Raw genomic sequence first — 14,205 nt, forward strand, 5'->3', positions numbered from 1 at the left:
GAGCATTCTAAAAGGGATGCAGTACAATAGGTCAGGTCAGACAGCTTATCATCTCAAATTAAATCCAGCAGTGAAGGTGTTAAAGTGTAAATATTAATAGGTATTCTCCATATAGCAGACAGATTGCTGGGATAGTCTTCCCTCAAAGTTTCCTAGAGGTCTTGAGCAGATTGCTGCCATTTTCTCCCAAGATCACAAAACCTAGGGGCTGAGGCCTGCATTGTCACAAAGCTGTAAAAAATATTTTGCATTACCATCAAACTACCTGAGGAGCTCTCAACGTCATAAGAGCAGACCCTGAGGTTAAGAGTACTTAAGTACTTATATTTCTTATATTTATTATTTCTAGAGAGTGTTTCATGTAAAAGTTTTCTTGGTTGCTAATGAACTTAATTATGGGACAGTAACCATTTGGCAGACCAAAAGTTTGTTTTTCTAGGACTTCTAAAGAGGCAGCAAGCTTATCATTAACATAGGCTTGGCAGTTGTGGCTCAGTTATGGTAAGAACAGAACACTCAATCTTAACCTTCTTTACTAGTGCTAACAAAGATGTCATTTATCCTAGGGATTTGCTCACAGGTAAACAGCCAATATAGTAAAGCATATTGGTTTTCTTTATTTTACTCTCTGTGTAGTAAGATACTTACAATAATCCTTTAATTTACTAAGAAGGCGATTTTAAGAACTGGGCATCCCAGAGTATTCCATAGTGTTAGTTTCTCAGTCGTGCCCGAATCTTTGTAACCCTGTGGACTGTAGCTTGCCAGGCTCCTCTGTCTGTGGAATTCTCTAGGCAAGTATACTAGAGTGGGTTCCCATTCCCTTCTCCAGGGGATCTTCCTGACCTGGGATTTGAACCCAGGGCTCCTGCATTGGAGGCTGACAATTCACCATCTGAGCCACCAGGAGCTAATAATTGTCCTTCCTACCTCCTCGAGGCAGGAATGAGATGAGAGAAGAACCGGGAAGAAAGAGATAAAGTATCAATGCAGCAAACTCCTGCCAGCCTGAAAACTCTAGTCCTCAAAAGAAGTCCCGTGTACTTCAGTAGCAGAAAGAAAGAAAAGTATAAGAGAGAGAACATCTGTTTTAGCCCAAGGGCTGAGTCTGAAAATCATTCACTGAAAACACAGGGAAGTAAGTCAAAGAAAGATCCAGAAGCATTATGTAGCAGACATGAATTTTAGGTACAGAAACTCAGGTATGCAAGAAATTTATTTACTTGTTTAAACTTAAATTCTAGTATGAGCACCGATACTATGGAATTGGCAGGAAATTTACTTAAGCCACTGCCAAATTAATTGCCTCCAGGAATTATACCAAAGAACAGGCAGGGGCTTGAGAGGCAGCAGGGCATCAAGGAGATACACATCTGGTCACCAGTGTTCACTGGATACATCTAGAGTGTCCTTGTCATGTTACCATATATCTCAGGTCTTTGCTCTTTGGGGGCCATACTAATAGCACTGAGATCAAGGGGGAGGCTGGAAGCCTTAGAGCAGAGGGAAGGGGTCCTTGCCACATGTGGGACCCACAGACCCCAAACCTCGTCTCAGCCAAGGAGAAATGACTCTTCACCGTTGCTTCCTTTAAAATATCTCCCCAGCCCCACCTCTTCCTGCTCCAAAAAAGCCTTTTCAAAAAGTTTTCATTTTTTATGTATCTGCTTTTTGCCCTAAAAACTAAGGAATTATATGCATTACTATAAATTCTCCATCACCTACAGAATTGTACAATAGCTCAGAGACAATGAAAGGTATATAGATAACCATTAAGGATACCCTAGATTGAACAAGGCAATGGCAGCCCACACCAGTACTCTTGCCTGGAAAATCCCATGGACGGAGGAGCCTGGTGGGCTGCAGTCCATGGGTTCACGAAGAGTCGGACACAACTGAGCGACTTCACTTTCACTTTTCACTTTCATGCGTTGGAGAAGGAAATGGCAACCTACTCCAGTGTTCTTGCCTGGAGAATCCCAGGGACGGGGAGCCTGATGGGCTGCCGTCTATGGGGTCGCACAGAGTCGGACACGACTGAAGCAACGCAGCAGCAGCATTCTGGGGAGAAGGCAATGGCACCCCACTCCAGTACTCTTGCCTGGAAAATCCCATGGACAGAGGAGCCTGGTAGGCTGCAATCCTTGGGGTCGTGAAGAGTTGGACACGACTAAGCAACTTCATTTTTCACTTTAATGCATTGGAGAAGGAAATGGCAACCCACTCCAGTGTTCTTGCCTGGAGAATCCCAGGGACGGGAGAGCCTGATGGGCTGCCATCTATGGGGTTGCACAGTCAGACACGACTGAAGCGACTTAGCAGCAGTAGCAGCAGCAGATTGAACACCTAGTAATTGTTTCTTCCTATTTCAAAGTCTCTTAATTCTTCCTTGGGCTTCCCTTGTGGCTCAGCTGGTAAAGAATCTGCCTGCAATGCAGGAGACCTGGGTTCGATCCCCGGGTTGGGAAGATCCCCTGGAGAAGGGAAAGGCAGCCCACTCCAGTATTCTGGCCTGGAGAATTCCATGGACTATATTGTCCATGGGGTTGCAAAGAGTCGGACATGACTGAGCAACTTTTACTTTCAGTTCTTCCTAACAATGTCTCCCTCACCACACATGATTAGAAAAAAGGGCTGGTCTCATAGGTTTGCCCTGATTATTTAGCACCAAAGGTATTAATTAATCATATAGGTCACCTTGAGTATAGCTCCTAGAGCCATATAGTGGTAGAATATTAAAACTAATCAACAGTATTCCAAAGAAACAATTTGTTAAAATATTTTTTTGTCTCCCTTATTTCATTTAGTCCTATGTTTCTTGTTCTGCAAGATCTTGGCTTAGCAGTCGCTTTCTTAACACCTTCTGCTTCCATTCTAGAGAGTCCTGGGTTTCCTGACTCAGTCCACTGGTACTGTATAAAAGTGACCTGAGCTGTATCACCTCAGAGGTCTATACCCTAGAGACTATTCTTTGAAGCATCAGTTGTTCAAAATTCCTATGAAGGTCCTTTTTCCTAGTGCTCTGGATCTGTCTTTGTTGTAGACACAGACTATTTACTATAGCTTACAGCAGTGCCTTCAGGCCAGCATCAAAGTTAAACAGGAACTTTCCTTAGAAAATAGATATTAAAAGATATTAAAGTAAGACTCTGTATTTGGATACAGTATGTAACAATTTCATAAAAAATTTTGGTTAGTGTTGTCCCTGAAGGTGAAAACACATCATTGACAGTATAAGCATTGTCAAATATCCAGACACTTCCCATAAAGCATATAATTTCTGAAATATTATATTAATGACATTTTACCTGCTTGAATCTAACCTAGCACACAGTGAGCCTCTTCTCAGATGTAACAGTAACTTCTTTCCATGAAATTCTTATAATGGTAACATCAAACAAACCTATTTCTAATGTCTCTTTTTATAAGATAAAAGAACAAACCTTCATGACTTTCTAGGAGACCTCTAGTACTCTTGCCTGGAAAATCCCATGGATGGAGGAGCCTGGTAGGCTGCAGTCCATGGGGTCGCTAAGAATTGGACACGACTGAGCGACTTCACTTTCACTTTTCTTTTTTTTTTTTTTTCACTTTTCACTTTTATGCATTGGAGAAGGACATGGCAACCCACTCCAGTGTTCTTGCCTGGAGAATCCCAGCGACGGGGGAGCCTGGTGGGCTGCTGTCAATGGGGTCACACAGAGTTGGACACGACTGAAGTGACTTAGCATAGCATAGCATAAGAGATGGACACAGCTGAACAATTCACTTTCACGCATTGGAGAAGGAAATGGCACCCCACTCCAGTGTTCTTGCCTGGAAAATCCCAGGGACGGGAGAGCCTGGTGAGCTGCCGTCTATGGGGTCGCACAGAGTCGGACACGACTGAGGCGACTTAGCAGCAGCAGCAGCAGCAGTAAATTTCAATAGTTTTAGGCTTAAAAAATATTCTGCAATTTTTTTCTATATTTTGGTCTGATCTTTAGAAGGAAAAATCAAAAGAGCTGTCCAAATAAAATGGGCCCTTGATTAAGATCATGGATATCTAAGAAACAGTTCTTGGTTACCTAATTTTTCAAAGCAACAATAAAATATTTGAAAACAAGCATAGAGAACCTGCTTGCTATGCTTTTTTATTTCCTTAAACAATCAAAGACAAAATAAAGTAAACAAAAAGCACAAAAAGGCAGATTACACAAAAAGAAAAACACTACATATCACAGGGAAAGCATTGGTCAGTAAACCCAAGAAGTAAGCTCATGAAAACTTACTGAACTTACTAAAATTTTAATATATACTCAGCTTAATTTCAAACACAGGTATTATAAACCAAGGCAAATCAAAGTCACTTTCAGACTTTTATCCTTTATTATGCTTTTTTTTTAATGTTTTGGAACAACCTGACTCTTTAGAACTAAGAGTGGTCCACAGATCCAAGAGTGTCCTTGAGATTCTTTAAGCAGGTCTGCAAGGTTAAAACTATCCTCATAATAAAACTAAGTCTTTATCTGACTTTTATATTTTCCTTCTCTCATGAGTGAATAGCAAGTTTTCCAGTGTGGAAGATGTATGATCTCATCAGACTGAATACTGAAGCAAATAAGAGAATCTACCTGACTTCTCTTCAGCTGAACATTAAAGAGAGTTTTTAATTATAAAATGCATAAGCAATAAATTACTTATGTTAACATGAAGTAGTTCGTCATTGCTATTTCCAGATGAACTAACAAATAAATACTTTTAACTTCTTAGTTTTTATTTCTAACCCAGTAAACATTGATAGACATAAGCCACATAAACAAAAGCTCAAGGATCCTTAATGGATTTTAATTTAAGAGAATATAAAGGGTCCTGAGACCAAATATTTTGAATATTGGATGTCTTTAATTTTTTTCCTTGAAAAATGAAAGAACATGCATAATTATACTTGTCTGTCATTATTACTCCAACATTTAAGAAAATAACTCATATCTATCTCATAGTGAAAACTAGGGGACATAGATAATTGACAAATCACATGTAACCATTTTAGCAGACTAGCCAAGTTCATATACACACAGAATACAGCTTTGTAGAGCAGACACCTCCCCTTTTTAACCTTCTTAATGGAGCAAAAATGAAAACATATTTATTAACATAACCCAAAGGTATATCCTCCCTATGGCATATTAAAATAATAGGCAAAGTACATTAGCTTAAAGTTATGGTTAGTAAACAGTGATCCAGTGTTCTATCTTACTTAGAAATCATCTAGGTTTCCCATGATTGTTCATTAATTAACCAATTTAATAACTTCAAGATTTTAAATTACTTAAAGATCTTGAAAATTATTTTCAAGCTGACATTCTACAAACATAATTACTATTGAAATTAAAAGTTTGTCAGAATAATGATTCAATTTCATTGAACCAAATTTTAGGTTTTATATAAGAATTACATTAGCTTCTTTGATGAATTAATCTATATAATTTTAGGAAAAAACAAACCCGGACAAAATAAAATGCATTTGCCTACTTAAAATTGATAAATAAGAGAAAGAGCATGGCTGGATTTACTTATTAACCAAAATAATAAGCTAGTCTCATTTGCCAAAGATTTACCTTAACTGCGTGAACTTTGATTCTTGAAATCGTAAGAAGAATATTTTTTTAGCATAGCATATTTAAAATATTATAAATTTTCTTATTATCTGAATAATTAGGAATTTTAGGAATATTCTATTTATATAAGTACTTAATCTCTCTAAATCAATTAGATTTGATTTAAGAGACAATAGAAGTGTTTTGGTGTGTTGGTTTTTCTCCCCTCTGGCAAAGCAAAGTTTATTGTGGGCCTGTGGTCAGGTCTCTTCTCTCCAAGTCCTAGTGAAACCAGAGTTGGGAATGAGAGGCTCTCGTGTTGCTCTCACCAGGGGCAGAGACAGGTAGGGGACACCCTGAATCTGCAGTGTGCCCTGAGAAAGGCCCACTTTGCATGGTGGTCTTACAGTCATATAATTTATGAATATCCTCCAGAAGTAGGAAAACATTTCACACTCTCAAAGCAAGATAAATGGCTTTCTGGATCAGACACATAGTCACACAACCACGTAAAGAATATATAGCTTCATCTCTACAATTTCAGTGACACAGTAAGAGTAAACACAGAGACAAAAAACTACTCAGTCTACAAATAAAGAACTATTTTCCTTCCCAGAGGAAGGAAAAATTCTTCATTGATTTAGGTTCAAAATGACAGTAAGACAAATAAACTCACAAAACCAACAAACCAGATTTTCTGCCTCCTCTTACCCAACAGAGAATAGATTTCAATCATCCATTTATAGGAGTCACCAAATGGTGAGATCATAAAACCAAATTCTCAGTCACTGCTGCTACAAGGGGGACTACCTTAATGACCATGCACAGAAACACAAATAGAACCAAAATCAATAGAGGAGGCCAAAGTAGAGAAACCAGCATTTAGCAGTTTTCAAGTTTTATTGCTGCTTGGCATTCACTGCAGAAACCAAGGAAAAATGTATCCAGGTTTAAACCACCCATAAAGTACACTTTTCTGACAATCGACTTTACTTGGCTTTGTCAGATAAATCAATATGGCGTCTCTGTGGAGCCTTCAGAATCGTTAAGGTATAGTTTTTTTAAAGATAAAATCATGAATCTCATAAATATATATTTTATAAAATTAACATGTGTCAAAGATTTTATTTAACTCATTCATCAGTGAAGGAACTAGTAAGAGATTACAACTGGTTCTAAGAATTCAAAAAACACAGACACAGGTAGTCCAAAATGCTGAAATCAGTTTTCTAATAGATATAAAATTGTTCTATATCTGGAGGAGAATAGTCAATTACAACTCTACTGACAGAATTAATTTTTATTTCTTTGGATACTAATCATGTTCACTATTCTTTTTCTGCAGATTAATTTTTGTAGAATAGCTCAAAGATAGCGAAAGGCACAAATAACCCAGAAGGTTATTTGGACACCAGATAATCTTTTTTACCCATTTCAAGTCTTTCACAATTTTTCTGACATTGTTTGTTCTTGCTTAAATTGAGTGAAAGACCAGTCTCCTTGATTCATTCGTGTTTCTTCTTCATATCTGGATCTAGCTTTCAGAACATCAGAGATCCTTGCTGTTTCTGGAGATAGAAAAAACAAGAGCAGTGATGATTCTCAGGCTTTATTGCTATGTCTGGTACAAGCTTTCTGTCACAAGAAACATGAAGCATTTCATGTTCAAAACAGAATTGAAAAGGGGCATTTTTTACAACAGAGATGATTTTTTTCAAGAAAAATAAAATACTTTCATTCATTTAGCAAATATGTAATGAGTGTATATGCTTTCCAAAGTCTGTATCATTATCCTTAGAGAGCCCTGCATGTATGGCCTCTGCCTGTCTCTTCAGCCTCCCCTTATGCCTTTCCCCTGCTCATTCACTACCTTCCATTGTCTTTTCAGTTCTAGACACACTCTTTACTGCTCTAGAAGCTTTTGTATATACTTTTCTCTGCCTGGAATCTTGTCCCTCCACACTTCTCATGACTGAGTCCTCCTCATCCTCACCACCTGTTTTAAAGCGGTCTTTCCTTATTCTCCACTTCACACCACTGCTCTCTATCCTAGCACCTGCTTTTTTCCTTCAGAGTATATTCCTCACTGGTTTGCTTGTTTTAGGCTGTCTCCCCCACCAGTAAACTATAATAGGACATCTTTGTGCCAGGGACCTTGTCTGTTTGGTTCACTAGTGAGTCTCTAACACAAATAGAATTCCTGATACATAGTTCAGTTCAGTTGGTCAGTCGTGTCTGACTCTTTGCAGCCCATGAACTGCAGCACACTAGGCCTTCCTGTCCATCACCAACTCCCAGAGTCCGCCCAAACCCATGTCCATCGAGTCGATGATGCCATCCAACCATCTCATCCTCTGTCGTCCCCTTCTCCTCCTGGCCTCAATCTTTCCCAGCATCAGGATCTTTTCAAATGAGTCAGCTCTCCGCATCAGGTGTCCAAAGTACTGGAGTTTCAGCTTCAACATCAGTCCTACCAATGGACACCCAGGACAGATCTCCATTAGGATGGACTGGTTGGATCTCCTTGCAGTCCAAGGGACTCTCAAGAGTCTTCTCCAACACCACAGTTCAAAAGCATCAATTCTTCAGCGCTCAGCTTTCTTTATAGTCCAACTCTCACATCCACACATGACTACTGGAAAAAACATAGCCTTAACTAGACGGACCTTTGTTGACAAAGCAATGTCTCTGCTTTTTGATTTGAGGCAAGAAAGTGTGATAACTGACAGCAATATAGACTTGTAGGAATGTTGAAAGAGATTGAGGAAGAGGAATGGGGCTGGTGGGAAACAGATTGCCTGATAAGAGCAGTGATTGGCAAAAGAAGGCTAGAAAATATCAATACAAGAATCCTAGCTATGATCATTTAAAAGATGAGATTTCTTTCTGGAGACCATGGAGTTGTTGAAGTGTTATATGGTGATTTGATCAGATTTGTCTTTCTCACTACTGTCGAGGGAATGAATTGGAGAATTGGCAGAGAGGCCTGTTTCAGTAATTCAGGTGAGATGATGTTGGCTGAGAAGATGGAGAGAAGGAAATAGCTTTGAAAAATAAAGTGTCTCATAACTTGTGAAATATTTAATATTTTAGTAGGATACTAGACTTTCTTGAATTAGTGAGCAGGAAACTCAGTAACAGAAGTTGTATTACTTTGGAGAAATTTTTTAAACTGCTATTTTTTTCTTTATATCTACAAAACCAACTACAAGACACTGTTGCCTTTCCTTTCCGAAGATCAGGTTTTGTCAGATTGCTCTGGGTTGATCATAACCTTAGGTTGGTTGTGTTTGTAGTCGCAGAATATGAAGGTGGAGCAATTAAACTCCCTTGACTTTCTGTTTAGAGCTCCCTCCCTAAGTTTTTAGTTGACTTATTTAGACTCGGTAATCTTGGGACTGTGAAGAAAGCTGAGCGCCAAAGAATTGATGCTTTTGAACTGTGGTGTTGGAGAAGACTCTTGAGAGTCCCTTGGACTGCAAGGAGATCCAACCAGTCCATTCTGAAGGAGATCAGCCCTGGGATTTCTTTGGAAGGAATGATGCTAAAGCTGAAACTCCAGTACTTTGGTCACCTCAGGAGAAGAGTTGACTCATTGGAAAAGACTCTGATGCTGGGAGCGATTGGGGGCAGGAGGAGAAGGGGACGACAGAGGATGAGATGGCTGGGTGGCATCACTGACTTGATGGACGTGAGTCTGAGTGAACTCTAGGAGTTGGTGATAGACAGGGAGGCCTGGCGTGCTGCGATTCATGGGATCGCAAAGAGTCGGACACGACTGAGCAGCTGACCTGAACTGAACTGAATCTTGGGTAAACTCCAATACTTTGGCCACCTCATGCGAAGAGTTAAATCATTGGAAAAGACCCTGATGCTGGGAGGGATTGGTGGCAGGAGGAGAAGGGGATGACAGAGGCTGAGATGGCTGGATGGACATAAGTTTTAGTGAACTCCAGGGGTTGGTGGTAGACAGGGAGGCCTGGCGTGCTGTGATTCATCGGGTCGCAAAGAGTCGGACACGACTGAACGACTGAACTGAACTGAACTGAACTGAATCTTGGGTGAATGTCCAAGTCTCTCCTCAAGGAATGCACATTAGTTCAAGCTCATTAAGCAGAGCAGCATGGGATGCATACACATAGCTTCCCTGCCCAAGCACAACTTCTTAAGCCATATTTATTAACATCCTTTCTCAGACAAAATTCTATCCTAAAAGAGAGACAATAGCCTATCAAGTAATACTTTGTATGTTAATGTGGTTCTTTGGTGTACTCTCCAACTACTCCTATTGGAATGTTCTTTCTATGAGGGAAGGAACATTGCCTCTTTTGTTCAAGGCTGCATCTCCCTGTATATTGATTGATATTCAGCATACATATATTATACTTGATAAATATTTACTGAATGAGGAATGAAGAAATAGTTGTCATAAATCAACTTCACTAAAATAGATGTTTCTTTTCATTTCAATCTTATACATTTTTTTTTCATTTAAAGTCTGAAAGTCTGATATTGAAATGTTTGAAAGTAAAGTGATTATTTTTCATATTTGCAGGACTATCTCAAGCAGGTGCTGGACATTGATCTTCATGCCCAGATCCATTTTGGCAGGGTTTTTATGAAACCAGGGTATGAAAATAATCTTGTTATCTAATATATGGGTTGGTTTGGCTTGCTTTGACTAACAAAGTTTTTAAATGCTTTCCTATTATTTTCTATTATGGATTATTTATTCTAATAAAGGAATGTTACAGTATTAAAGTTCTTTGAAAAAGTATATATCCTATCTGAAATGGGAATTCATCTTCTTTATTAAACACTGAATCTGGTTTAAAAAGAAGCAAAGCAACTTTCCAAACCTTTTCTCCTTTTAATTCCCATGTCTAGTTCCTTCCTTCTCTTTTTCGTCTCTTTCTCTCACTTAAAAACATTTTAGTATGAAAATTCTCAAACATATACAAAAGCAGAGAGTATAATGAAACCCCGTATACCCCATAACCCAGCTTCAGTAATTATCAACATTTCTCCTTAATTGTTTTATCAATCCCTTCCTTTACCTTTTTCAGAGAACAGAGGGTTAGATTGTTTTAAAACAGATTCTAGACACGGCATTTTAGTATACATCTCAAATATTAATAATAACAACAGCAGTATTATCTTATATAATCACAATGGTATTATCTCACCTAAAAAATTAAATAAGAACACCTGAATATCATCTAATTCCCCAATCATATTTGAAAAGTCGCCCGAATGTCAAGGAAGAGTATGCCTTCTTATGTATGTTTTATTTGAATTAGGATTTGAGTTAGGTCTACTCAGTGTATTGGGTTGTTGACTCTGTATTAAATAAGAACATTTAATACCCGCCCCCGCTCCCGCATTTTTGGTATGCCATTGACTTGTTACAAAAACTGAATCCTTTGTCCTTGTGAATAAGTTTGGCTGATTACTTCCTTGTGGTGGTGGTTGACTTGTTTCTCTCTCTCTCCAGTATATTCTGTACACTAGAAGTTAGATCTAAAAGTTTGATTAGATTCAGATTCACTTTTTTTCTTTGCAAGAATACTTCATGAATAGTATTTCATAATGCTTACTACCTCCAAAGAGGAAAAAAAAGTAAACACATACCTAGATCTTGCATATCTCCTAAAAATTAATAACTCCCTGAGGAGTGGCTACAGGTTTTGTGATCCATTATAAATCCTCAAAGAATGCAAACATTTGTGGTGATAAAATGTGTGTGGCCATGTATTTAAGCAATAGCCTGTCTGTTCAGACCACTGCTGCTCTCTAAGTCTGTGATACATAAACATAAAAACAGTGTTGAAACGCCTCGGTGTGTGGGTGAGCATTTCCGCACACCTCCTTGCTATCTGGGACAACAGAGATGATGCTTTAGTTCAGGGTTATACTCTGATGGGTGTTCATGTGAACCCTGAGAGTAGAGGTGGGACCTACCAGTTATTACAAGTGAGCTGTGATAGCAGAAATAGCCAGGAAATGGCAGAAATTTCTAGAAAGAAGCCTTTTTTAAGTGTCAAGCCAGCCCTCCTGGTCTCCCTGATTTATTGGGCACCTCATGTCAGTTCTAAGACAGGGATTGGGCTTTATGTTTAAGTATCAAGAGAATCCCTAAAGCCTTTCCAAAATCTAACAGAATTCAGAATTCTTAGTGTTGTATTTCTGTAGTTGCTCCAATATGGCCACCACTGACAGGACCTTTTTACTATTGAAGCTGTTGGATTGGGATCATTCTCACTAAGAATATTTTGTCTTAAGCAAATGTCTTTATGCTATGAGTACACACAGACTTTTTAAAATTCCTGTCCCCATGGGCAGTACTAATATGATTAGAATACAGAGAGCATCCCATGAGTATGTCAATGTACTTCTCACTAACTGCAAAAATTGAATTGATTATTTCTCTACAGTGAGAAAGAAGCCGACATTACTTGCCCTCACCTCTAGGGGAGAAATTTTGTGTAATATCTATTATTTAAATTAATCTCAGCACCTATGATATATAATAAATACTCATTTTATTTTTAATCTGTTATTACCATTCACTTCAGCTGTAGGAGTTCATCAGTTCCTACTATTTATTCTCTTGCCTTAAAGTTTAAAAGCTGTTACATTCTGATCTCAAGAGGGAAAAGAACAACAGGTGTTGAGTTTTAAGGCAATAGCTTTCCAGATCCTAAACAGAAACTTCATAGTCTAGCAATAAGACACGATAGCAGTGCACAATTACACAATGTTTTATTATAATGGAATCTTTTAAAAATGAATATCTTTAGAGAAATCACAGTACCTGTCTGCAAGATTCAAAAGATGATTTAAAGTAGCTTTAAATACATAGAGGGAAGGTGTCATGTGTTCCCTCCTCACTCTTGGTGTTTTAGTTTGCTATAAAAAAGTGGTTTAGAACTTTAAATGGGCTTCCTTTAATTGGCCAGAATTTTATACTGTCTGAAGATAAGAATTTAAAGTAATTGCTACTTAATAGTAGAACAAGAAGAAATATAAAATGCTGAAGAACAATTTAGCTTTGCTCTTCCCACATACAGTGCATTCAGAATGCAATTAACCTCTTTCATTTTAGACAAAGAGATACTCAAAAAGCATTTGGAATATTATCAACCAGATCTACCAATCACGGTTTTTATGGGTCATCTGCAGTGAACATAGCTGTAGTCAAAATGTACCTTGGAAATTATTTTCATCACACAGTAACAATAATTGCCAAATAACGTATCTATAAATAGATAAGACAGTCTAATCTCTGTTTTCTAAAATACACCAAAGAATCAGGAAGTAAGCAAAAAAGGAAGGCCTCAGTAGCCAAAAATAAATGTTATGAAACCAATATAGTAACACTTAATAGCATACCCTATGAGAGCCTTATCTAATTATGAACCATAATGTTAGAAAAACCTTGGTTCAAATCTTTGTTTCTCCATTTTGTATCTGAGTGATTTTGGCTAAATCGCTTAACCTCTGAGTCTCATTTTCATCATCTATAATGGAATAATAATTGTCACCTCATAGGATTTTTTTAAGAATTAAATGAAATAATGGATATAGTGCTTAGATATCCAAAAGTGGTGGTTTCTATTATTATTATTATTATTGTTATCATTCTAACAATATAGCTATTACTACTCTCTGGTTCCCAAACCTAAGGCCAGCTTTAAGGGTCAAGATGATGGCAGTCTCATATGAAGGGGACCCCAGAAAAATAAAACACTAGGGGGAGAAAAAGCAGAAGCAAGAACTGTAGAAACATTGCAGTGTATGCTGTTGTGTTATGGTTTAATATTGTGGTATTAAACCCAATATCACTGTATCATAGCAGAGTAGAATTGGTTAATAATGATGGCTGCGATTCATCAAAAATGTTAATGTTCATCGTATTGCTGCAAAAGGTTGTGCGTGAGTGATCCTTTTCTCATTCAGCTCATCAGTGAAAATAGTAAAAAGGAAAACAGTTTGGGTAGTATTTTTAATAATGTGGAAATTTCAGCATTCCCTAAAATTTTGCATCATTCAAGTTTCATTTATATAATAAAAATTTTAGCTGAGAGTCTGTGTGAAGGGTAGTCTTTAGGAAAAAAAAAAATCACTCTTATTTACTGCCCTCCGCCTTCATGCCACTGACACCCCTTCCCACACCCCTGTGATGAGGATTCCTGTCAGACCCTTAAGGAAACATAATTTGAGAATGTTTTAAAATTATTATTGCTTTAAGGGCACTCAAAGCTGATGCACTGGGACAACCCAGAGGGATGGGATGGGGAGGGAGGTGGGAAGGGTTTCAGGACAGGGGGACACACGTACACCCGTGGCTGATTCATGTCAATGTATGGAAAAAACCACCACAATATTGTAAAGTAATTAACCTCCAATTAAAATAAATTAATTAAAAAATAAACTTTAAAAATCATTATTGCTTTAATTTTGTTCTAGTCGTGATATTTTGTTTTGATGTTTCAAAAAATTCCCTTCATAGGGAAGTTTTTATGTTTATTGCTGAGTATAGTCTTAAAGGGCTGGGAAATACTCATCTTCAACAATAGGCGGTTATCTGATAGACATGTCTTACCAGATAGTCGTCTGATAAAAA

General features: G+C 38.0%; 1 protein-coding gene across 12 annotated transcripts in view; it reads left to right on the forward strand.

Moving 5' to 3' along the window:
* GPHN (gephyrin) overlaps positions 1-14,205 on the forward strand; it is a 537,169-nt gene that overhangs the window by 509,888 nt on the left and 13,076 nt on the right. For all 12 annotated transcript variants that reach the window (XM_061429172.1, XM_061429169.1, XM_061429176.1 and 9 more), the window contains one exon: positions 10,135-10,208. In XM_061429172.1, coding sequence (XP_061285156.1) covers positions 10,135-10,208 — 74 coding nt within the window. The remainder of the gene's footprint in view (positions 1-10,134; positions 10,209-14,205) is intronic.

Source organism: Bos javanicus, chromosome 10, assembly GCF_032452875.1.
Source record: "Bos javanicus breed banteng chromosome 10, ARS-OSU_banteng_1.0, whole genome shotgun sequence".
Taxonomy (NCBI): Eukaryota; Metazoa; Chordata; class Mammalia; order Artiodactyla; family Bovidae; genus Bos; species Bos javanicus.